We start from the raw sequence: 24927 nt of genomic DNA, 5'->3' as shown, positions 1-24927 counted from the left end.
CTGCACCTGTGGTCACTTCCTGTCTGCACCTCAGGTCACTTCCTGTCAGCACCTCAGGTCACTTCTTGTCAGCACCTCTGGTCACTTCCTGTCAGCGCCTCTGGTCACTTCCTGTCAGCACCTGTGGTCACTTCCTGTCAGCACCTGTGGTCACTTCCTGTCAGCACCTGTGTGAACAGACTTAAAGTTGTTTGTTTGCACTTCCTGACGTCTTCCTCTCTTGATCCTCGCTCGCTCTTCTTCCTCTCTGATGCGCGTCCCTTTGGATAAAATCATCTGCTCGATGAATTGTAGAATTGGGTCTTTCCCTTTTATTCCTTCTTCTTCTCTTAAACAAACAAAATCAAACCAAATCTAAGATAATATGAAGGTGTCACTTCCTCTGTCTCAGCTTCAGGTCTCAACACAACAATCAGCTGCAGCGCCTCCGCTCCCAACAGTGAAACTTGAGATTCGTGTAGCACGGGGAAAAGAAAGTAAAAGGAGCGGTTTGGAAAAAAGGCTGTGAATGTGATATTTAACTTCTCCAGAGTCCCACTCTTTGGCCGACACAGTTTCCCTGAAAAATGCAACATGTGGTCCGTCTGTTTTAGCGGTTTGGAGCGGTGACTAATGAAATATCAGAATCTGGCCAGAACATTAACCCATCACTCGAACCCCACGTCATTATCAGAAACATAGATGGGTATATAGCCCCTTGTGAGACGGGATATCTTTTATTAACATACTGGGATTTGACATCCACACTTTATATATTTGGTTGTTTATTTGTTACATCTGGAAAGTTTTGATTCTGATTTTAAATAATTCTAAGTGGACAGAATTGTTTTCAAGTATTGTAAATATTTTGTGCCATTTTGAGTCCAGAAAGACGGTGAGTGAGTGTTTAGAAAAATCTACTTAAAGCTCCTGTGAGGTACTTTCAGGTTCTGTCGATTCTGGCGCCCCCTGTGGACAAAGTGGGACACTGCAATTCTTTGCTTATTTTGTCTTTTTCTAGGTAATTAACCCTTTGATATTAAAATCTATTTCACACGGGTGACCTGTATAAGAGAGGCAGCAGCACGTCTTAATAAATATCATATGATTAAGAAACAGTTTACAAACGGGAGCAGACAACAATGTGCAAATCGGCTCTTAGATACAAGTGCAGTCACAAGCACTGATTTCTATTCAGAAACACATTAAGAACTGTCCAGTGGGCACACACTTCATCCAGCGAAAGGCTTCGAGTGAATTGAGATCTGTCAGTTTCAAGTCGTTTTTTTAAGAAAGTTCCACGAAGAGCAAAACTAAATGTGTACGTAGTGACTCATCTGTCTTTATTTTCACTGCAGGGTGCAATGACCTCTGACCTCTGGCCGGGGTCTCAGGCACACACTGGGCTAATTTCACAGAAATTATTTTTGATTTGATAGATTTTAAAGATGCATCAGTATTTATTTCAGTCTGTTGTCGATATAGATGAATTGCCACATTAATCCATCATGAAATGAATCCATCGATATCCCACTATTGCTTGTGTACAAATGTGATTGTGTTTTTCTTGTCAGCCTCCTGGTGGTCGAGTATCATGATCTTAAGAGTTTGAGCTGCGTCTGTACACTCACTCTGCTGACGCACAGAGAGACAGATGTGTGCAGAGGTGCTGGAGGTCCGGGTCCGGGTCCTGCCCCTCCTGACACACTGTGATGCTGCAGCAGTCTGTGGATCAGCCAACAGCCTCCACCGTCCTCACGTCTGAAGTGACTCAAACGAACCCGGAGTTCTCTCTCTCTGCACGGATTCAACCGGGCTGCGCTCCCGTTTGTCCTTTCTCTCTCTCTCTCTCTCTCTCTCTCTCTCTCTCTCTCTCTCTTCTCTCTCTTCACGGTCCCTGCGCTCGCGCTCAGTGCTCGCTCTTTCGCGTTTTGACGTCGCGCGCTCGCCTGTGCAGGACGATGAGACTTGGAGCAGTTTTAAAACTTTTTCAGCGCGTGCTGTTTTTACTTCCAGTCGCAATGCATGCTCAAACAGGTAAGTAAGAAGCACTTGTTTACTTTTTTAACTGATTCTGGCTGTTCATGCGTCAGGAGCGGCGTCCATAAGTGTCCTCTGCTCATTGTGTTTGTCAGCGTCGTCTTCAGTCAGGAAACTCGCAGTTTAAAGACCAATCATGGATGGATAAATCAAGTGTGATCATAACAGGAGCTTTAAGATTTCCCTGGTAGATGTTCTCATCCATCATGCACACTGACTGTCACGTGCCTCACAGTCTCAGCGTTAAAGTGAAGATGTGCTGTCATGCAGGAGGCGTCATTTCAACCACATCGGCATTTAGTTGTCCAATCCCCCCCCCCCTCTGAGCAGCACAGGGGGCATTGGGAGTTCCTGTCCAGCTCATGAAGATTAAAGGGACCAGGTGCTGAGAATAAAGGTGGATGTCTATATGCAGCTCTGACAGCTCCTGTCGTCTCCCTCTGAGTCAGGCTATCACCTTTCACTTGACCTGCGGGGTTAGAAAACATTGGCACAGTGCACAGACGCAGAAGTTGGGGGCCTCGTGGTTTTCTTTGGTCCTGATCTCACCTCGGTGGCCCCCACGCTGCTCTGCTTTTAACTTCTGAACTGACACTCTGTAAATCTGGACTCCCTCGTGTCTTCTGAGCGCCTCGCTCACCTGTCTTCACCTCCTTCCTACGGTCAGTGATAGCTTGGTGTTGGCCAGGTGTTCTGTGAAAAGCTTTATATTCTCTGTTTGGATCAAATGAACGACATGTGTTACAGGCGTCACAGTTTATTAAGAAGCTTAAAAAGCGGCCTCAGCTCCAGCTCTCTGTCTGTCATTAGGTTGAACCAAAGGTAGGTTGAGACGGGATTTCTCACTTTGTGACGGGTGGTGAATCTCCACAGCCGTCTGCAGGGACAGCTGGATGATGTCGTGTTTCTTCCATTAATATGTCACCTTATGGTTGTGCATTTAATTTACTGGTTCAGAGGTCTTAATACAGTACGGGACGACACTGGTTTAATGCATCTTACCAGAACAATATAATCAAAATCAAAGGTTGACTCTTCTTGAGTTGTAGTGGACTGTGACAGATTCATCTCTCGTGGAGGTATTGGAAGAGAAAGTGGAACGAGCCGCTCAAGTTTCTCGAGGTCTTGTTGTCTGTTAAGGGTCAGATCGATCGTGTGATTGACAGACGGATTCGGGTGGCGTCAGACGTTTTTCAGGCGTTACGATGGAGTGTCTTGGTGAAGAGCTGAGACTCAAGGCGAAGCTCTTGACTTACCACTCAGTCTGGTTTCCATCCTTTATCTGCGGCCCATTAGCTCTGGGTGGTGTTACAAGCCACTGACACAAGTCCCCCCCCCCCCCCCGGAGGAAGTCTTGGCTCGGACTTCAGAGACAGGGTGAGGAGAACCAGAGGGAGCTTCGACAACAGCCCGTTGAGGTGATTCGGACATCGGATTAGGATCCTCCTGGTCGCCCGTCTTTGAAAGTCTTCTGCTCACACCCAACTGTGAGGACACCCAGAACACACCGGAGGGATTATGTAACCCTTCAGGCCTCTTGGGATCCTCCAGAGGGGGCTAAAAAAACACCGCTGGGAAGAGAGACGTCTGGGACAACTTGCTCAGACTGTTATGGAAGATAATAGATGGAATAAATCTACGATCCCCTCATCTTTCTTTCTTATGTTGCACTTTAAGCAGGATGTATATCTACACACACGACACGGGATTTTATCCAATCGTGTCGTGACGAACTTGCTGAGTCATCAGTCTGGAGCCAGTGCAGGTGGATTGAGTCGTCTTCAGATTATAATCTTGATCCTCTCTCATTAATCAAAATGCTAAACATGATGAAGCACGTCACACGTCTGGGTGGTTCGCTGCCTCGGTGAGGGTTTTGTTGCTTGGATTTTATTGGCCGCTCTAATGATCCAGAAGCACACACACTTGAGTGTTTAAGAGTCCCCCTTTAACCTTTAACCTTTAACCTGCTGACCTTTCCTCTCGCTCTCTCTGTAGCAGTTTGAGGACTTCCTTCCACTCTGCAAATAGTGTCAAGAGGAAATCTTAAACATCTGAGAATGAACTAAATTCACAATCTATCGATCGGGCCGGTGACGTATTGAACACTTCGATGACGAGCTGCTGCAGAACTGAGGACTTCTCTAACATCTCCATCAGTCATTTATGAATAATATCTTATTAAGTCATCATCTTTATTTCACCATTTGAAGTTTGTAGCACATGTTTTATTTCTGGCTCGGTCTTCTTGATGGGATTTCTCTGTCTCTGTTGAGATGCTGATTCGCTGCCCACACTCAGAGCTGGTAGGGTCAGCAGAGACTCGGCCGACCCCCCCTTACATCTTAAGTGGACTTCGCGTTTGCTCCCATTTCTCTTAAACGTCACTTTCAGCTTATGTGGGCGGCAGGGTAATGTGTCCCTGACTTTAGCATCATCTTGAGGATAAATACTGACGATGTGACAGAACTGGCTTGACCCTTTATTACATGTGTGTTAATGCGTGCTGTCCTCCAGAGTCATGTATATACTACTTCAACTTAAGCCGCCTGAGTCTCCTGAAGCGCTCTTGGATGAAGTTTCTATACGTTTCCTCCTCGACTGAAACGATTCTGAAACGATCTGGGTGCAAACAGCAGCACTAATCTTGTTTGATCATCGGTACAGACGGATCGTCGTCATCTCTTGCTCTTGTTTTTTTTTTTTTGCAGCGCTCCCTCCAGAGTGCGCGCCGGGCGGCCACTCCGTCCTCCAGAACCCGTACCGCAGCACCACCTTCAGCTCCAGCTGGCTGCAGCAGTCGGCCCTGCAGGAATTCCTCTGCGACCACTCCCTCACGCCGGGATGGTACCAGTTTCAGATTTTTGACAAACCGGCGAGCATGCCCACCGAGTGTGTGGAGGTAAAGGATCTCTTGTTCTTCTGTTAAACAAAGACTGCAGAAACATGCATGCCTTAATTATACTTGACATCGTGTTTCTTGATCTTGGATTATGTCGCCGATAAAACAAGATGGGAAGTTGGAGTGCCATCATACCACAGCTTTATTGTCTGTCGCTGCAGCTGTGGGGTCGCTCGACAAATTACAGCACGCCGAGCAAGTGACGTTTAGATGTTTCCAAACATATTTGCAGTGAGAGATACAGATTTCTTGTCAGATGTTACTTTCACACATACCGGAAAAGATCAGCAAATGAGGAAAACCAAAGAGGGGACACTGAAAACTGAGAAATTGGTCTAAAAATAGTGTTAGCAACACATCTGAGCATGCTCTTATGTTTGAGTTCAGTTCTTCCCAACGTTTCCTACTCCTGCTACATGTGACCTTAGGATCAGGTCCCTCACCCACATTGAAGGGATTTAGGGATCACGTTTGAGGCTATAACTGTTGCCCGGAGTGAGGTACACATTCAGGATTTTAAAAATGTAGATTTTATTTGTTCAGAAACGAAAATAGATGTTTTTTTTAAAACCCCATGTGGGATCTCATGTAGAGCGTCTCTAAGGTGGTCTCTCTGTCCTCACCTGACGGATGATGTGTGTGCATGGAAACATGATGGACACACACAGTTATCAGTGTGTGTGTGTGCACATGATGGAGGAGAGCTGGAATGTGTCTCACATCGTGCGGCGGCGGCGGCGTGCTGTGAGGAGCCTGCAGGATCCATCTCAAAGTGTCAGCCTGGCTCTGCCTTCTCAGGGCACCGCTGCTCTCCCCGGGTGACGGAGCGCGACGGGAGTGAGCGGAGAGAGGAAGCGAGGAGCGCTGTGAGCATGTGTTACATGAGGAGGGGACGTCTTTATGATGATGGCGGATAAATGGTTAGATTTGTCAGGCCAGCAGGACGTTTTCAAAAGAAAACATTCCCGCTAACAAATGCAAAAGAAAACTCGCTGGGATCAACAAACACAGCTAAAAAAAAGTCCTTCAAGACAATTTGAACCAACATCTTTTAATAAAGAGAAGAAGAGAAAAGTCTGTTGTCTCTTTGTAAACATGCAGGTGAACCACTGTGGGACCCAGGCTCCGGTGTGGCTGTCCCTGGGTGACGGTGACTCCCTGCCGGGTCCTCTGGAGTTGAGGCAGCTGACGGCCTGCGCTACCTGGCAGCTCTTCCCGGGCAACGGGAAAGACTGCTGCATGTTCCGCATCCCGGTCACTGTCCGCAACTGTGGAGACTTCTACGTGTACCTGCTGCAGCCAACGCAAGGCTGCATGGGATACTGTGCACAGGGTATGTAGCATCTGTGTTTGTGATAGGGGTGGGACTTGATTAAAATGTTAACTAATTAACTCAGGGCTTTCTGATTAATTAATCGAAATTAATCTCATTTTAAGTGCTTCACAATATTTGCCCTAAAAAGCAACACTTCTCAATCTAAATGGATTATGATGAATAAATGCAATCAGTGTTACTTGCTTCTCAGTTTCATAAAGCTGTTGGATTTTGTTTGAAATAGTTTCTCAGCACAGCAGCTGGAAAGTTGGATCACACGTTGCTATCTGTAGCACATTTTCTAACCCCTTATCTTCTATCACTGATAGTGATCGACAGTCCAGAGCGATCAGTTTAGAGAGTGAATTTATACGTTTATGAGAAGTTGAATTACTAATTTTGGTCCTGAAGACAGTCATTTGGTCGAGTTTAGGCTGCAAACGCTTCTTGTTTGTACTTGTGGCAAAGCTAACGAAAAAGCTAGCGCGAAGCTAGCGCGAAGCTAGCATGTAGCAATGAAAAACATACCACGCTGTTTATGGGGCATACTGTGATTAAATGCGTTAAAAAAATTTAATACGTTATTTTCTTGTAATTAATTAAATTAGTAACACGTTAAAGTCACCCCTAATTTGTAATTATCTGCATGAATTATAGAGGCAGGTCAAGTTTAGCTTGTACCCAAATATTCATAGATCAGCTCATAATCCAGGTCACAACTTTATTCACGTGTAATTAATTCATGTCCTCAGTTAAAACAGTGTGCAATCATCTCTGCAGGAAACCATCTATTGCACGAGTTAAAGGATTACATATAAGTCGCATGAATATTGTTTCTATTCTATTTTATTCTGGTCAGTAGTTTGCATTTTGTAGCTTCCTCAGGTTCGCCCAGCATTGATTCACTGTATGTTCCTGCAGTCGAGCTGCACCAGTGAACGTAGGTTGGCACCCTGTTGGTCATTCGCTGTATATATTCAGTCATCATATATATGTTCTTAAAGGTGCTATATGAAACCTTTCAAAAATACTGCGTTTGTAGCGACACCTCATGGTCGTCAGGTGAACTGCACCAGTAACCTGTCGCTCGCTCACCCTCGCGTGCTCTTCATATGTACACAAACGAGCATCAACATCCATGTTTACCGGCATCAGGAGGTCAGAGGTCATACACGTGTGAGAGTCTGTGAAGGAGTCGGCGTGTCTCGTTCTCCATCCTGCAAACGACCCTGCAGACACTGCCTGAGAGCAGGAGTGTGTGAGGAGTGTGTGAGGAGTGTGTGAGGAGTTTACAGTTTGTGCTGTTGATCTCTGGAAGCAGAGCGGAGTCAGGAGGGACGGAGCTTTCCAGGAAAATCTGACCCCGCGAAAAATTGTATCCAGACAACAGAGATAGACAGAGATCAGTTATTAGTGGGCGCTAAAAAACATTTATAGGTGTAAAAAGTTCCATATATTTGTAACTTGTAGTGATGATTGTGGTATCACTACAAAAGCAGCATTTCTGAAAGTTACATATAACACCTTTTAAAGTCAGGGCAGGTAAATCGTAAAATAACCAAGTCAGAGCGTTCAAAATGTTTGGATTACTTGACGTCTGCTTTATGTAAATATGAAGATATCTAAAAAAAAAAAACTAAAAAAAAAACTTGAATTTCCCTCGGGATCAATAAAGTATCTATTTATCTATCTATCTAGATATATTACATTCATACAACGATCCTCCCTCTGCCTCTGTGATGAAGGAGTTTGGCACCGGACTGGTATCTTGTATAACCTGTTGTGGATTCATTGGTGCTGCTTCTCTCTCCTTTCCACCTCTCAGAGACGTCGGACACGGCGCCCACGACGTCGCCGCCCTGTGGCCCCGACCAGCTCGACGTGGATGGAACATGTGCAAGTGAGGATCCCGCTGCTGCGCGCGCGTGTGTGTGTGTGTGTGTGTGTGTGTGTGTGTGTGTGTGTGTGTGTGTGTGTGTGTTTTTACGGCCTGCGCTTGTCTCCTCGTGTTAGGTCAAACAACCAAAACAATCAGGAGGTCAGGGAGTTGCCATGCGGTCAGGAATGCACCGTCGGCCCCCTCGCCGCTCCTCTTAATGAGCTGAGCATGCCCCCCCCCCCAACCCCCCCTCTCCGGCGTCCGCTGGGCCACGTCTCCATGGCAACGGCCCTAAGCAAGTTTGTGAATTATGCCAAAGGAAGGTTTTCTGGGAGCTTGAAGAGGCGGGGAAGGGAAAAGATTAAGGAGGGAGGTTTAATTAGAGGTCGATGAAATATTATGGAACGTGTTCATTAAATGTGGTGGAAAAAAAAAAAAGAAAAAAAAAAGGTTGGTGAGTCCAAAGCTGACTTTTCTCCTTTTGAATTCAGAGAGCGGAGAACTCTGTACAGTGTGTAGGAAGTCTTTCTCACTTCATTCCTTTGAATAAACGTTTTATGCATTTGTCAGTTATGTCCACTTCTGATTGGAGGACTGAAACAGGAAACCATATCCTGTCAACATGGACATAGATGGTAGTTGTCAATGATACTGATACAAACACAACAAAGGACGGTGTAGCAGATCTTCATCAGATCAAACAGACACATAACGTAAAGTCCGGGTCGGTCATTTTCTCCTGATCCACTTTTTAAGATGTTTGTTGAACTTGTCTTTAGGTCCTGATAGAATTAATAACTCAGGTTCTCTGAAAAAGGAACAAAGTAAATCCATCATCTGCATCAGTTTGTAAGTCTGTAAAAACTTCAACCAATGTCTGCCACGAGGTACCAATCTGATGAACCAATCACAGCCTCCCTATTTCCCTGCTCTCTGATGGACCAATCACAGGCCTCCCTGTCTCCCTGCTCTCTGATGAACCAATCACAGCCTCCCTGTCTCCCTGCTCTCTGATGAACCAATCACAGGCCTCCCTGCTCTCTGATGAACCAATCACAGGCCTCCCTGCTCTCTGATGAACCAATCACAGGCCTTCCTGCTCTCTGGTGAACCAATCACAGCCTCCCTATCTCCCTGCTCTCTGGTGAACCAATCACAGCCTCCCTGTCTCCCTGCTCTCTGGTGAACCAATCACAGCCTCCCTGTCTCCCTGCTCTCTGATGAACCAATCACAGGCCTCCCTGCTCTCTGATGAACCAATCACAGGCCTTCCTGTCTCCCTGCTCTCGCTCTCTACTTCTTTCTTTTACTACACGCTGAATGAGACATGTCGGGTCACACAAGGTGACTCACAGTGGCGTCCAGATTCATCCCACACCCAACACTGCTGGGCCATTGCATCAATTGATAAGCCCCGCCCACTACCAGCCTGCAAAACTCAAAAAGAGGAAGTCATGCTTGCTGACGAGACTGCAGAAGCTACCAACATCAAATCAAAACGGCTCCTGTCTTTCTTCTTCTCTCCTGCCAGCAAAGCAGCCTCCGACTCCCTCCGAGCCCGTGATCGTCCCGGAGGTGACGGGAAACACGCTCTACCTGAAGTGCAGCTTCGAGAGCCGCTCCAACAGCTCCCTGGGTCACGTGGTGGCCTGGTCCCGCCTCTCCCCTGAGGGCAGGAAGGAGGAGCTCAAACACGAGACCACCGTCCAGACCTCGGCCTTCATCGAGCTGGACGGCTTCAACCTCCGTCTGGGGGACAAGGTCTGAGTCTTTGTCCCTTCCTGGTCAGTCGGCAGCTTCGACATCAGTTTGCTGCTCTCGTCTTCGACCTGGCGTGAAACTGTTAAAGCCTCTCTCTTTCTTTACTGCACAACGTGAACATCTCTGTCTTCCTTCCTGCAGATTTACTGCTCCTGCTCCAGCTTCCTGTTGGACTCGCCCGACATCCGCGGCGCTTTGGTGGAAAGTCAGGAGTTCTTCGCTGGGATAACGGTACATCACTGGAATCTGAAGTTTGACTCTTAAAGAATTTTCCTCCTCTGATTGAAGCCAATCAACGATGTTCTGTCTTTACTTTAAAAATGAAAAAAGACGTTTTTCTTTGTGCAGCTGAGGCCGGAGGCGACGAGTGTTTCTGAAGACGGGCGGCTGTATGAGTTGGTTGTTGAGAGCTCACTTCCTGTCCCGTGTCTGGAGGATTCAGCGTCCTCCTCGGAGCGGTGCAGCCTGTCTCTGACGCTGAGTCTGAGCAGTCAAGGTGAGGACTCACAGTGAGGTGAAAAAAGCTTGTGTTGTTGTTCTGATTTGACCACAGACTGCCGCTCACTCTGCTCGCTCAGATGAGGCGTTTCTGGGAGCAGATCTGTCCTTGTCCTCCTGCGTGCTCCATCTTCCCCGGCGCCCCTGCAGGGACGGGATCTGCAGCCGAGCCGTGATCCACTTCAGCCCCGTCACGGACTTCGTCAAAGACGACAACAGGACGACTCGGATATCTGTGAAACCGATCATCACGCAGAACTTTCTCTGGAACGGATACTCGCCAGAACCAGTGGAGGTAAACGGATCCAAGACGGTCCCGACTCTTTGTTCTCATCGTTCACATATTTATTTATTTTCACGTTTTATTGGCCGACAGAGATCGGTGGTTTTTAATTTAACAAACATCATTCATGTCTTTTCGCTCTGTTACACAAAGAGGTGACAGACGCCTTGCTCAAGAGTACTTCAGCACTACCCAGAGAGTGACCTGGCACCTCTCCAGCAACCAGACCAACTTCCACATCGTCCCCTTGTTAAAATAAGTCACTTGTTCAAGTTTTTCAGGAAACACAAAAAACTGATTCAGATGTTGAATATCTGATATTTTTTAATTATTTAATAATAATAATAAAAAAATTAGATATTATATTAAAGGTGTTTATCACATGATCTGTTTAACTGAGGCAATTTTAACAGGAGGCAAAAAAAAAAAAAAAATTAAAATATTTTTTTTAATATATACTTTATTAATCCCACGAGGGGAAATTCGGTTTTCACTCTGCATTAATGGAGAGGTCTCAGAGTGAGGGGGCTGCCCACAGAGAGCGCTCCAGAGCAGTTTTTGGGGTTCGGTGCCTTGCTCAGGGGCACCTCGGCAGTGCTCAGGAAGTGGACTGGCACCTCTCCAGCTACCAGACCAGTTTCCGGACATGGTCCGTGCCGGGACTTGAACCGGCGACCCTCCGGTTCCCAACCCAAGTCCCTACAGACTGAGCTACTGCTATTTTGATCCGCACTGGGAATTGAACCGGCAACAGACTGAGCTCCTGTCCCAGTCGAACCTGCACACGGGGGCGCGTGACATTAAACAACAAAAACAAAAGAAAAACAGGCCCAGCATTGATAGATAGATAGATAGATAGATAGATAGATAGATAGATAGATAGATAGATAGATAGATTTATAGATAGATAGATAGATAGATAGATAGATAGATAGATAGATAGATTTATAGATAGATAGATAGATAGATAGATAGATAGATAGATAGATAGATTGATAGATAGATTTATAGATAGATAGATAGATAGATAGATTGATAGATAGATTTATAGATAGATAGATAGATAGATAGATAGATTTATAGATAGATAGATAGATAGATAGATAGATAGATAGATAGATAGATAGATAGATAGATAGATTTATAGATAGATAGATAGATAGATAGATTTATAGATAGATAGATTGATAGATAGATTTATAGATAGATAGATTGATAGATAGATTTATAGATAGATAGATAGATAGATAGATTTATAGATAGATAGATAGATAGATTGATAGATAGATTTATAGATAGATAGATAGATAGATAGATTGATAGATAGATTTATAGATAGATAGATAGATAGATAGATAGATTGATAGATAGATTTATAGATAGATAGATAGATAGATTTATAGATAGATAGATAGATAGATAGATAGATTGATAGATAGATTTATAGATAGATAGATAGATAGATAGATTGATAGATAGATTTATAGATAGATAGATAGATAGATAGATAGATTGATAGATAGATTTATAGATAGATAGATAGATAGATAGATAGATAGATAGATAGATAGATAGATAGATAGATAGATAGATAGATAGATTTATAGATAGATAGATAGATAGATAGATAGATAGATAGATTGATAGATAGATAGATAGATAGATAGATAGATTTATAGATAGATAGATTGATAGATACTTTATTGATACCGAGGGAAATTCAAGCATTAAAACAAGACGAGCTGTTAAAAAGACTGAAAACACCAAAATGTGATTTGAAGAAGACGTGTGATTTTGTTCTCAGATCGCGGTGACGGACGTCCCGTCGGCGTTCTGCTACTCCTTCACCGACCCTCACGTGGTCACGTTTGACGGCAGGCGCTATGAGAACTCGCAGCTCGGCACCTTCGTCCTCTACAGGAGCGGCGTCCGTCCCTTCGAGGTCCACGTGCGTCAGTGGGAGTGCGGCAGCGTCGTGCACGCCGCCTCCTGCGCGTGCGGCTTCGTGGTGAGGGACGGCGGCGACGTCGTCGCCTTCGATATGTGCGGCGGAGAAATGGGAGAGAGCAAACCTCACCTCTCGGTGAAGAACAAAGACCTGAGCAAGAGCGGCGTGCGCATCACCGAGTCCTACCAGGGACGCAAAGTCACGGTGAGCGATGGCGGCTCGGCTGCTCCACGCGCTTTTCATCCACCTCCATCTTTTTTTTTTAATAAATCACAACATTCAGCAGAGACACTTCATCACGTCTCGAAGAACCCGTTCGCTGCTGGTCGATGGCGTCTGATTGTTTTTCTGAATGTTCCTCAGATGACCTTCTCATCCGGAGCCTTTGTCCGAGCCGACGTGTCCAACTGGGGGATGAGTCTGACCCTGAGGGCCCCCGGTTCAGACCGGAGCCGCACTGAGGGTCTGTGTGGGACGTACGACGGACAGTCGGACAACGACTTCCACTCAGCAGCCGGCGCCATCCTGGACGACGTGCACGCCTTCATCTCAGCGTGGAGGTCAGTGTTGTTTAAAGAGGAATCACCGTGCGTTTCGCTTCCGTCGCCGACGTCCTCTCCTCTCCTCTCTCAGACTCCCTCCAGGCAGCAGTCTGTTCGACACCCTGCCGTCCCACCCGAGTCCCCCGAGCGCCCGCAGGTTCTGCACCTGTCAGGCAGAGCCCCGCCCCTCGCCGCCCAGAGCCCGAGTCGCCTCCTCCGACTCCACCTGCTCGCATCACGCCAACGTGCGTCTCTCTGGTGTCATCCCCACGCTGGACGTCACCGCTGAGTACATCAGCTCGGTGGAGCTCCTCAGACAGCCGCCGCCTCCGGGTCGATCCAGCCGGGGTGGAGGTCGTGAAGGTCGTGACGCTCGGGCGCCGCGCAGACGCCGGCGGCACGCCCACCGTTTTGTCTCCAGCTCTCCGCATCAAAGCCTCAGCCAGTCCGATCTGGAAGGCTTCTCCTACTTCTTCCCAGAGGACCACGAAGCTCCAGTCCAAGCAGACTCCGCCCTCACCTGGCCCACGCCCTCCGGCCTGAGCGAGCAGCAGGCCGCCTCGCAGTGCCAGCAGGCCGTGGCCAACTCCAGCGTGGCGTCCGGCTGCAGGCGCCTGCTCGGGGAGTCCGTGATAAAGAGCGCCGTGGAGATGTGCGTGGCCGACCTGCAGCTGAAGGACGAGCCGTCGTGGCTGGGCGCCACGCTGCCTCTGCTGGAGAACGAGTGCGAGCGGAGGCTGACGGAGGAGAGGAGGAGCGAGGGAGAGCACGTGGACGTCCTGTCCGTCCTCAAGTGTCCAAACCTCTGCAACTGGAACGGACAGTGCTCGGAGTGGGGCTGTGTTTGCTTCCCCGGGTTCGGCTCGTATGACTGCAGCGCGCTGGCTGGTAACGTATGAAGCACACACACACATTTACACACACACACACATTTACACACACACACACATTTACACACACACACACACACATTTACACACGCGCGCCTCGCAGTTGACACGTTGCAGCTGCATGTTTATAAAATCTAAGATGGCGCTCGTTCTCAGTCTGATGCTTCGATGACAAACTGCAGAGCAGAAAGAGAAGCTCGCCATCCCGCTCGCCCCCGGCTCAATCTCTCAGCTCGCCGTTTCTCATGCAGACGTTTTATTAGATGTTCGGGCGGGATGGCGTCGAGATGAAGCTGGCTAAAAAAATTATGAGTTTTTTTTTTTTTTCATTTTAAAGGTGAATGTTTGTTGTTTTGCCTGATTTGCCAGCTGGCTGTTCTGAAGTCTAACTCTCTCTCTCTTCACTGTTGGTCCATGTTGTGAAGACCAGATCCCGGAGATCTCGGAGCTGGAGAAGGAGGGTCTGTGTGACGTCCGGCAGGGAGACTGCTCCACCACGCAGGTCTACGGTCAAGGCTTCAAGGACTCCTACGAGCTCAAGTGTGAGTTTGTCCGAGAAAAGGTACTTTTACACTTTTTCTGCTTTCACGTCTCATGATGGCGTCTCCGTCTCCGTCTCCGTCTCCGTCTCGCATGAAGCTGCAGACTCAAACAGTGCGGACAGAAGACGGAGCCAAACACAGAGTTTATAATGTTCTGATCAACGTTCTGTCATCATTAGTCCAAACGTTTCCCGTGAGTGTTTGCATGAAGCTGTCGCCATGACAACAGCAGTCGACGAAGGAGCTTGTTTTTACTTCTTCCTGAAAGTTTTTAGACCTGAGGAAGTTTATTCCATAGATTTTAGAAAAAAAACAAACGTCTTCCTGAAAAGTTGAAAAGATTTTTTTAACTCGCTCAGAACGGATGAAACGTAAACGACGCCGTGTGTGCGGCCCGCTGGGAGGACACGAGGACGGTCTGCCGGAGGATCTGAAAACACACACCGAGTCGATCAGACTGAAACATGCAGAAGCTTCTTCCTCCCTGACCTCTGACCTCTGACCTCTGACCCCTGACCCCTGACCCCTGACCCCTCTCTGTTGTACTCCCTCTCCCTCCCGCCTGTGTCTCCTGTCTTAGTTTGTGGACGGGGACTGGGTTCTGGACGAGCCCCGGTTTGTCCGAGCCGTCTTTCTGGACGTGACGGCTCTGGAGTGCCAGCTCCCCCTGCAGGACGGCGCCGCTCCTGCAGGCTCGGACCCGGAAGCCGTGAGAAACGGGCCGCTGGCTCGCTGGCAGATCAAAGTCAGTCACGACACGTTTCTTTTTGTCTCTCCTGCTTCCATCTTTTTAGTCCTGGTGTCCAGTAATGTGAACACCTGTCGCTCGGCTGACTTGTTCGACGCCTCTTCTCGCCACTCGGCAGGTTTCCAACGACGGCTACAGCTACAGCAACGCCAAGATCCTGACTCTGTACGACGGAGCGTGTCAGATGTGCAGCCTGGACGCTGACGTGCTCTGCTCCCTCAGGGTGAGTTGGACCCGCGTTCCTCCTGCTTCCCTCCCGTCTCGTACGAACCGCCACGTCGTCGCCCACACTCTGTCGGACGCAGAACTCGTCTCTCTCTCTCGGTGCCACGTGTCCACGTGTAGCGTTTTCTTTACGGGCATCCTGTCTCCATGACAACGGTCTCTTGACTGATCCGTTGCTTTTCAGACCCGGAGCAGAGAGGAGGTGGGTACAAGACAAAAGTAAACGGGGAAGTTTTGTGAATTTGGAGAATTGAGCGGCGGCGACGTCAACGTGACACGGGACTTTAATAATTTGTTATTGAACAGTAGCTGACAGTTTGAAGTGGACACACACACACACACACACACACACACACACACACACACACACACACACACACACACACACAGGTGGATCAAAGCTGTTCCAAAAAAATAAACTGGACTGACCAAAAACATGAAATCGTATTTCTTTGCAAACGTGCGTCAGACACGGACTCAGTGTGCATGTCCTTAAACACAACACACACACACACACACACACACACACACACACACACACACACACACACACAGGCCGCTCGTTTTAAAGAGAGAACAAACACTCAGAAGGTTTTTCTTCTTTGTTTGTCGTCCCAGGAGAAAACCTGCCTCATCGACAGCCTGTGCTACAGCGAGGGCGAGTCCAATCCCAGCAGCCCTTGCCTCACGTGCCGCTCCGACTGGTCCAAACACACGTGGTCCATCGCAGAGAGTACGAACACACACACACACACACACACACACATCTCATTGTGGTGTCACAGACTGAACTTCACACAAAGTGAGATTGAGAAAGTTTGGCGTTTGTCACGTCAGCCTTTTTCCCGCTCTGGGCTGTTGTGATAATTCGTCAGCAGCTCTGTGCAGATTGAAGTCATTGAAGTTGTTCGACTCCTCGGGGCGCTCGCCCTCATTGTTACACTCTCAGACCAACTTTTGCTTCCTTCCACTTCAAAGTGGGTCACACGCCTCACTTTGCAGGAAGTGACACGTTGGACTTTACGGCGGTTAAATCGCCGATCCCGCCGATAAGGACGGGACGAGAGGTTGATTATTGATTACTCGCAGATCAAGGACTCTTTTCATGCATGAAGTTCATAAATTATTCATCCATATATTTAAATCAGGAGACGGAGTGGTGCTGAGTTTTTCAGGATGGATTTTGTGGATTATAAAAATCTGATTTCTGACATAAAACACGGTTTAACGAAGCGCCCCTGAACCTGAATGTGAAAATATTAATAACTCACCTGTCGACTGTTCACTCGTCAGACAACGAGCCTCCGGCGCTCCAGTCTCTGCCGTTTCCTCTCCAGTCCTTCCAGGGGGAGGAGTTCATCTACCAGCTCCAGGCTCAGGACCCCGAGGGCTCCGCGCTGCTCTTCAGTCTGGACTCGGGTCCTGAGGGTGCGTCTCTGTCCCCGGCCGGTCTGCTCACGTGGACGGCGGCGGCGGCTGCAGCTGCAGATGCAGACGCACACACTTTCCACTTCACTGTGACGGACGACTGCGACGCTGAAACCAGAGCGACGGTTCAGGTAACAGTGAAGAGTCAACTTGAGTTATCGGACGCTTTTTATTCAACGTGTCGAACGACAGAGAGGAAGAGGAAGACGAGAAACAGGAAACAGGAAGTGCAGACAAACAGCTTTAAATCAGAATGATGTTTTTAAATGTTTCTGGGATTAGAAGAAAAACGGCTCTTTATAAAAGAACAAATCATTTTAATTTATATGCAGTTTGATTTTTATCCCCAACTTTGTCCATAACAATTATAATAATAATTATCATAATAATTATAATAATAATACATTTATTTGTAAAGCAGTTTCAGGTGAAAGTACAGAGCATAAAAAAATTAAGACTAACTAAACTCAAACTAAATAGTCTTGGTCTCGCCCTGCCTTGGTCTTGGTCTTGGTCTTGGTCTCGCCCTGCCTTGGTCTTGGTTTTGGTCTTGGTCTCGCCCTGCCTTGGTTTTGGTCTTGGTCTTGGTCTTGCCCTGCCTTGGTCTTGGTCTTGGTCTCGCCCTGCCTTGGTCTTGGTCTTGGTCTTGGTCTCGCCCTGCCTTGGTTTTGGTCTTGGTCTTGGTCTTGCCCTGCCTTGGTCTTGGTCTTGGTCTCGCCCTGCCTTGGTTTTGGTCTTGGTCTTGGTCTCGCCCTGCCTTGGTTTTGGTCTTGGTCTTGGTCTTGCCCTGCCTTGGTCTTGGTCTTGGTCTCGCCCTGCCTTGGTCTTGGTCTTGGTCTTGGTCTCGCCCTGCCTTGGTCTTGGTCTTGGTCTCGCCCTGCCTTGGTTTTGGTCTTGGTCTTGGTCTCGCCCTGCCTTGGTCTTGGTCTTGGTCTCGCCCTGCCTTGGTCTTGGTCTTGGTCTCGCCCTGCCTTGGTTTTGGTCTTGGTCTTGGTCTCGCCCTGCCTTGGTTTTGGTCTTGTCTGGGTCTGGGTCTTGGTCTGGGTCTTGGTCTTGGTCTTGGTCGTGGTCTTGAACGTGGTCTTGGTCTTGGCCTTGGTCTCGCCCTGCCTTGGTCTTGGCCTTGGTCTTGTCTGGGTCTTGGCCTTGGTCTTGTCTGGGTCTTGGTTCTGGCCTTGGTCTTGGTCTTGACTGGGTCTTGGTCTTGTCTGGGTCTTGGTCTTGGTCTTGATCTTGGTCTTGGTCTTGGTCTTGATCTTGGTCTTGGTCTTGTCTGGGTCTTGGTCTTGGTCTTGATCTTGGTCTTGGTCTTGTCTGGGTCTTGGTCTTGGTCTTGGTCATGTCTGGGTCTCGGTGCGATGTGCGCTCTCTTTCTTGTTTCATAATAAGTTTTTGGTTTCTTGTTTCTTGTTTTCACCACCTTTGATCTTTTTATTTTCCTGAACATGAAACATTAACTCATCAGTTTAGATCGAAGGAGCTTAACCCTCCTCCCAGAGACCGATGTCTCCTGTCCCACCACTAGAGGGCGCTGATAGTGAGTAGCTCCTGGCCTGCTGTCTGCAGCAGAGTCTGAAGAGGTTCTGTTCCAGTCCTGGTTCTGCGTGCGTCAGTCCTCCTCAGCGGGTCGTTTCAGAACAAAGTAACGTCAGAGGAAATGAAGCAGACCGTTTTTTTTTTTTTTGTCTCTCTTCCCGTCAGGTGTCTGTGCGCTCCTGTGACTGTCTACACGGCGCTTCCTGTGTGACCAACGTGCTCCTCCCTGCTGGCAGCGGCGAGTACCGGTGTGTGTGTCCGGAGGGATTTAAAGGTGAAAGGTGCGAGGTGGACGTGGACGACTGTAAACCGAACCCCTGCAGACTGGGCGTCTGCATCGACGGAGCCAACTCCTTCTCCTGCATCTGCCCACCGGGAATGACAGGTAGGGATCCACCTGCAGAACGGATCCACCTGCAGAACGGATCCACCTGCAGAACGGATCCACCTGCAGAACGGATCGGGACGAGGTGAGTTTAAAGGTGAGCGGTGTGTGACGGCTGGTTGTTTGGCTCTCAGGCCCGACGTGCAGAGAAGACATGGACGAGTGCGTCTCGGAGCCGTGCGCTCCGGGAGTGACCTGCAACAACACGCTGGGCTCCTTCACCTGCGGACGCTGCCCGCAAGGATTCAGCGGCGACGGGAGAACGTGCACACGTGAGTCAAGTTCGACAGTTTCAGTAAATGTCCTCTTAAGAGGAAGTCGCGCGCTCGAGTGAGAAACGACCTGCTCGTGTTTGTCAGGAAACAATTTCACACACACTTTGCTGTTTTTGCGTTTCCATGGTGACGAAGACTCTCCAATCAGAGCAGCGACAAGAGTCCCGCAGGTTCCGCACAGACCCAGACCGTCTGGCCCGTCGGCGTGCTCCAGGCGGCCGTGTCACCCGGCGGTCCAGTGCTTCGAGAGCAGCCACGTCTCGGCCGGGTTCGTCTGCGGACCCTGTCCTCCTGGTCTCCGTGGAAACGGGCGGACGTGCTCGGCGGCAGGTGAGTGTGACGCGAGGTCCGGAGTGAGTGACCTTTTTTTTTTTCTTTTTTTTTTTTTTGAGTCATCATAAAAAGGAAATGCTCGGCCATGTTTGAACACGAGGAAGAGGAGAACAGGAAGTTCTTCATCAGTGATTTTCGTGATTCGTCTTTGTGCGTTTTTAAGTCGTATCCTCTAACTTTCAGTATTTTACAGGTCAGGTCAACAACGTCCTCAAGTCCAATTCCAGCAGAGAAGCGACTCCTCCTTCTTCGTCCTCTTCCTCACCTCCCATCTCACCCAGACGACCCCCCTCCCCTGACAGGAGGAGCGGCCCCGAAACCGCCATCTCCGGTGTCAGGAGGACGCCGCACAATCAGACCGCCATCAGAGTGTTCCCCAGCGTGGAGATTAACCCCGAGCTGTCCACGGGGGTCAGGTGGGGGTCGAAGTATGTGACCTGTGCTGACTCGCCCTGCTTCCCCGGCGTTCCCTGTGAGCCGACTGTCACGGGTTCCTTCAGGTGTGGACGCTGCCCGTACGGATACACCGGCGATGGAGTCATATGTAAAGGTAAAGGTCGAGAGCGAGAGTCTTTAGTGACTCGCTCTGTAGATTTGCACTCACAGCTACAAAAGGTAACTGATTTGATTTCAGCTGTGTGCAGGTATCAGTGTGCGAGGAACATGGAGTGCTCTCTGCCCAACACCTGCACCTGTAAGGACGGCTACACCGGATACAGCTGTCACATAGGTGAGAAGGACTCGTGTGTCTGCAACACACAGGAGGAGGCCCCGCCCCCCCTGAGCAGTTATCAGGTCAACAGGTGTTGCAGTGATTGGATCTGGTTCAGATAGACGTGATTGTACCCGAGCTTTAAACAGAAAACTGCTCTCTAATGTTTGGACTTTTGGACTGCAGTACCCATGTGAACCACCAGGGGTCAGAGCTCCTTCAGCCTCTCACAGTCTGACTCGTTGTCCTCCCTTGCAGCTGTGTGTCGCCCGGACTGTAAGAACCAGGGGAAGTGTGTGAAACCCAACGTGTGTGCCTGTCCTGTGGGCTACAGCGGGCCCACCTGTGAGGAAGGTAACCTGGAGTCAGTGCATCACACACACACACACACACACATACACACACACACACACACACACTGGTGACTGGTCTTTTTGTTCATTTGTAGCGAGCTGTGAGCCTCCCTGTCGACATGGAGGAACCTGTCTGAGCAGGAACCTGTGCACCTGCCCCTACGGCTATGTGGGACCCCGGTGTGACATCAGTGAGCATAAAGTGTTTATCAGTGACAAAGAGGGAGGTGACTGTTGTGACCAATGAGGAGAGAGCGCTCGCAGCTGCAGGCGGGCGCCTAGAGGAGGCTGCGGCCGCTCTGATCGTTTTCAAGCAGCCGATCATATTCCCCGTGTTTTTTTTTTTTTTTTGTCTCCGACGTGTCGTGTTCGCACATCGTCCTCGCGCCGTGTCTGATCCGTAGCCGTTACAGCAGGAAGCTCGTCATCCAGACGAGCTGGAGGACGAACGTTCTCGGTTTGATGCTCGTTAGAGGAAAACAAAAACAAACAAACAATCTCAAATATAAAAAAAACATACAATCAAAAGCAACAGAGCGGTGTCGTTCGTGTGCCGGACGTTGTCACAGAGACTGTCGTCACAGAGGCTGTCGTCATAGAGACTGTCGTCACAGAGACTGTCGTCACAGAGACTGTCGTCACAGAGGCTGTCGTCACAGAGGCTGTCGTCACAGAGACTGTCGTCACAGAGACTGTCGTCACAGAGACTGTCGTCACAGAGACTGTCGTCACAGAGGCTGTCGTCACAGAGACTGTCGTCACAGAGACTGTCGTCACAGAGGCTGTCGTCACAGAGACTGTCGTCACAGAGACTGTCGTCACAGAGACTGTCGTCACAGAGACTGTCGTCACAGAGACTGTCGTCACAGAGACTGTCGTCACAGAGGCTGTCGTCACAGAGGCTGTCGTCACAGAGACTGTCGTCACAGAGACTGTCGTCACAGAGACTGTCGTCACAGAGACTGTCGTCACAGAGGCTGTCGTCATAGAGGCTGTCGTCACAGAGGCTGTCGTCACAGAGACTGTCGTCACAGAGACTGTCGTCACAGAGACTGTCGTCACAGAGACTGTCGTCATAGAGACTGTCGTCACAGAGGCTGTCGTCACAGAGACTGTCGTCATAGAGACTGTCGTCACAGAGACTGTCGTCACAGAGACTGTCGTCACAGAGGCTGTCGTCACAGAGGCTGTCGTCACAGAGACTGTCGTCACAGAGACTGTCGTCACAGAGACTGTCGTCACAGAGACTGTCGTCACAGAGGCTGTCGTCACAGAGACTGTCGTCACAGAGACTGTCGTCACAGAGGCTGTCGTCACAGAGACTGTCGTCACAGAGACTGTCGTCATAGAGACTGTCGTCACAGAGACTGTCGTCACAGAGACTGTCGTCACAGAGACTGTCGTCACAGAGGCTGTCGTCACAGAGGCTGTCGTCACAGAGACTGTCGTCACAGAGACTGTCGTCACAGAGACTGTCGTCACAGAGACTGTCGTCACAGAGACTGTCGTCATAGAGACTGTCGTCACAGAGACTGTCGTCACAGAGACTGTCGTCATAGAGACTGTCGTCACAGAGACTGTCGTCACAGAGACTGTCGTCATAGAGACTGTCGTCATAGAGGCTGTCGTCACAGAGACTGTCGTCACAGAGACTGTCGTCACAGAGACTGTCGTCATAGAGACTGTCGTCACAGAGGCTGTCGTCACAGAGACTGTCGTCACAGAGACTGTCGTCATAGAGACTGTCGTCACAGAGACTGTCGTCACAGAGACTGTCGTCATAGAGACTGTCGTCATAGAGACTGTCGTCACAGAGACTGTCGTCATAGAGACTGTCGTCACAGAGACTGTCGTCATAGAGGCCAACAGCAGTGTTACGATAGCTACCTTCTGTTCATGAAGTGTTCGTACGTGATTTCTGTGTGTGTGTCTCAGTGGTGTGTAACAGGCACTGTGAGAACGGAGGCGAGTGCGTCTCTCCCGACGTCTGCAAATGCAAACCAGGCTGGTACGGACCCACGTGCAACTCAGGTAGAGCGACACACACCTTCAGAGCGTTTCATCATTCTCATCTCTGCACGGAGTCTGAAGGAAGCTGCAGTCATGAACGTGGCTCCGTGTGTGTCTCTGCAGCTCTCTGTAACCCGTTCTGTCTGAATGGAGGAAGCTGCATCAGGCCCGACGTCTGCTCCTGTCCCTCCGGTTTCTACGGCTCCCAGTGTCAGATCGGTAAAACTGTCCCCCCCCCCTCCTCTGTGCGGGTCATTTCTGTGCACACACGTGATTGGTCACTGTCTCATGTCCATGTGCTCCTCAGCTGTGTGCAGCCCTCCCTGTAAGAACGGAGGTCAGTGCATGAGGAACAACGTCTGCTCCTGTCCCGAAGGCTACACGGGGAAACGCTGTCAAAAGAGTGAGTACAGCTCGCCGCTGCGTCCTCCTGCATCGACGTGCTGATCAGTGTGTGTGTGTGTGTGTGTGTGTCGATGTGTTTCAGGTGTGTGCGAGCCGACGTGCATGAACAAAGGCAAGTGTGTGGGACCCAACACGTGCTCCTGTGCGTCGGGATGGAGAGGCAGGAGGTGCAACATACGTGAGTGAGCCGCTGAGAAGAAACGTCTGTATGTGTGTTTCAGTCAGATCAGCTGTTCACGCCTCGCTCTCTGTTCTCTCTGCAGCCGTCTGCCTGCAGAAGTGTAAAAATGGCGGCGAGTGTTTGGGGCCGAACACCTGCCAGTGTCCGAGCGGCTGGGAGGGTCTGCAGTGTCAAACACGTGAGTTCTTCCCGACGAACGGAACATCGGGTTCATTTTCTGGCGTGCGTCCTGTAACGTGGATTCTCTCCTCAGCGGTCTGCAAGCGGAGGTGTCTGAACGGGGGCAGATGCGTCCTCCCCGACTACTGCCACTGTCGGAGGGGCTTCAAGGGACTCACCTGTGCAGTAAAGGTCCGCCTCGCCTGACTGAACGAACACGCCACACGTCTGGCGTGACATCCACGCACGCACGCACGAAACCTTCATAAAGTAATCGACGGTCTTTCTTTGCAGGCTTCACAGGTATGATGGAGAATTCACGCTGAGTGGGAGGAAAGACGCTACGAGAGGCACGAGACGAAAGCACCATGCGCTGTGTGTGTGTGTTTATAAGTGTGTGTGTGTGTGTGTGTGTGTGTGTGTGTGCACGTTCGAAGGCCAACAGAGGAACATGATGTATTGCACTCGTCTGTTCGTCCCTGTAAATCACTACCTCAAGGCTGAGAGAGACACACACTCATCTGGTGAATTCATCAGAGACGTGGCCGCACGCCATCGTTCACAAAGAACAACACGGCCAATGAAATCCCAGGATTCACTCAGAAGAGCGATCACCAAAGTGCTGATGCACACTGTTAGTTTATTAGTTTGATTAACTCACTGCGCTTTATTTAGCTGGTACACATCAGTTAGTCTGAAAACTTTAATATAAATATGTTACATCGTGTTTCTATTTTTTTTTTGCTCTCCTGAATATGTTGTTTGATTTGGCTCCTTTAAAAGCAGCGTTGGTCATTTTCTAAAACTAACATAAGTAGCATTCCCTCTGTGCTCCCTCTAAAGCCACGCCCCCTCCCCTCTGTGCTCCCTCTAAGGCCACGCCCCCCCAGTGCTCCCTCTAAAGCCACGCCCCCTCCCCGTGCGCCCTCTTAAGCCACGCCCTCTCCCCCTGTGCTGCCTCTTAAGCCACGCCCTCCCCCCATGTGCTTCCTCTAAAGCCACGCCCCCTCTGTGCTCCCTCTTAAGCCACGCCCCCTCTCCTATGTGCTTCCTCTAAAGCCAAAGAGACAGGGAGGCCTGTGATTGATCCATCAGAGAGCAGGGAGACAGGGAGGCCTGTGATTGGTTCATCAGAGAACAGGGAGACAGGGAGGACTGTGATTGGTTCATCAGAGAGCAGGGAGACAGGGAGGCTGTGATTGGTCCATCAGAGAGCAGGGAGACAGGGAGGCTGTGATTGGTCCATCAGAGAGCAGGGAGACAGGGAGGCTGTGATTGGTCCATCAGAGAGCAGGGAGACAGGGAGGCCTGTGATTGGTTCATCAGAGAGCAGGGAGACAGGGAGGCCTGTGATTGGTTCATCAGATTGGTACCTCGTGGCAGACATTGGTTGAAGTTTTTACAGACTTACAAACTGATACAGATGATGGATTTTCTTTGTTCCTTTTTCAGAGAACCTGAGTTATTAATTACTATCAGGACCTAAAGACAAGTTCAACAAACATCTTAAAAAGTGGATCTGGAGAAAATGACCAACCCTGACTTTACGTTATGCACTGTTACACATTCACACCAATAAGTTAATATGTTTTAAAGGA

At 49.3% G+C, this 24927-nt stretch overlaps 1 protein-coding gene across 4 annotated transcripts; it reads left to right on the top strand.

Annotated features, from left to right (window-relative positions):
- Nucleotides 1-1920: 1920 nt before the first annotated feature.
- vwde (von Willebrand factor D and EGF domains) lies at nucleotides 1921-24242 on the top strand. Of its 4 annotated transcripts, none has more exons than XM_079343603.1 (30): nucleotides 1921-2016; nucleotides 4731-4921; nucleotides 6023-6254; nucleotides 8062-8136; nucleotides 9647-9876; nucleotides 10018-10107; nucleotides 10225-10372; nucleotides 10455-10669; nucleotides 12462-12809; nucleotides 12969-13165; nucleotides 13239-14035; nucleotides 14463-14599; nucleotides 15160-15324; nucleotides 15446-15550; nucleotides 16171-16285; nucleotides 16846-17111; nucleotides 18682-18901; nucleotides 19036-19173; nucleotides 19312-19506; nucleotides 19703-20059; nucleotides 20144-20239; nucleotides 20480-20575; nucleotides 20670-20765; nucleotides 22510-22605; nucleotides 22708-22803; nucleotides 22892-22987; nucleotides 23072-23167; nucleotides 23253-23348; nucleotides 23424-23521; nucleotides 23624-24242. In XM_079343603.1, exons 1-30 carry the CDS (start codon nucleotides 1941-1943, stop codon nucleotides 23636-23638), a joined length of 5178 nt encoding a protein of 1725 aa, XP_079199729.1. In that variant the 5' UTR covers nucleotides 1921-1940; the 3' UTR covers nucleotides 23639-24242. The 4 variants fall into 4 exon arrangements, with proteins under 4 accessions (XP_079199729.1, XP_079199730.1, XP_079199732.1 ...); XM_079343604.1 differs by having other exon boundaries at nucleotides 13239-14040; nucleotides 14468-14599; XM_079343606.1 differs by lacking the exons at nucleotides 1921-2016; nucleotides 4731-4921 and having other exon boundaries at nucleotides 6128-6254; nucleotides 8062-8163; nucleotides 9655-9876.
- Nucleotides 24243-24927: the final 685 nt, after the last annotated feature.

Source organism: Symphodus melops, assembly GCF_947650265.1.
Source record: "Symphodus melops genome assembly, chromosome: 5".
Classification (NCBI taxonomy): Eukaryota; Metazoa; Chordata; class Actinopteri; order Labriformes; family Labridae; genus Symphodus; species Symphodus melops.
The sequence above is the reverse complement of the archived record's forward strand: the minus strand, read 5'-3'. Positions and strand labels throughout refer to the sequence as shown.

Bases quoted from the DNA above. Each gene is read 5' to 3' on its own strand.
- vwde (XM_079343603.1), top strand. From the start codon at position 1,941: ATGAGACTTGGAGCAGTTTTAAAACTTTTTCAGCGCGTGCTGTTTTTA. The intron at 10,108-10,224 runs GTACATCACTGG...TTCTTTGTGCAG, and splicing joins AGTTCTTCGCTGGGATAACG to CTGAGGCCGGAGGCGACGAG. The intron at 16,286-16,845 runs GTACGAACACAC...TTCACTCGTCAG, and splicing joins CACGTGGTCCATCGCAGAGA to ACAACGAGCCTCCGGCGCTC.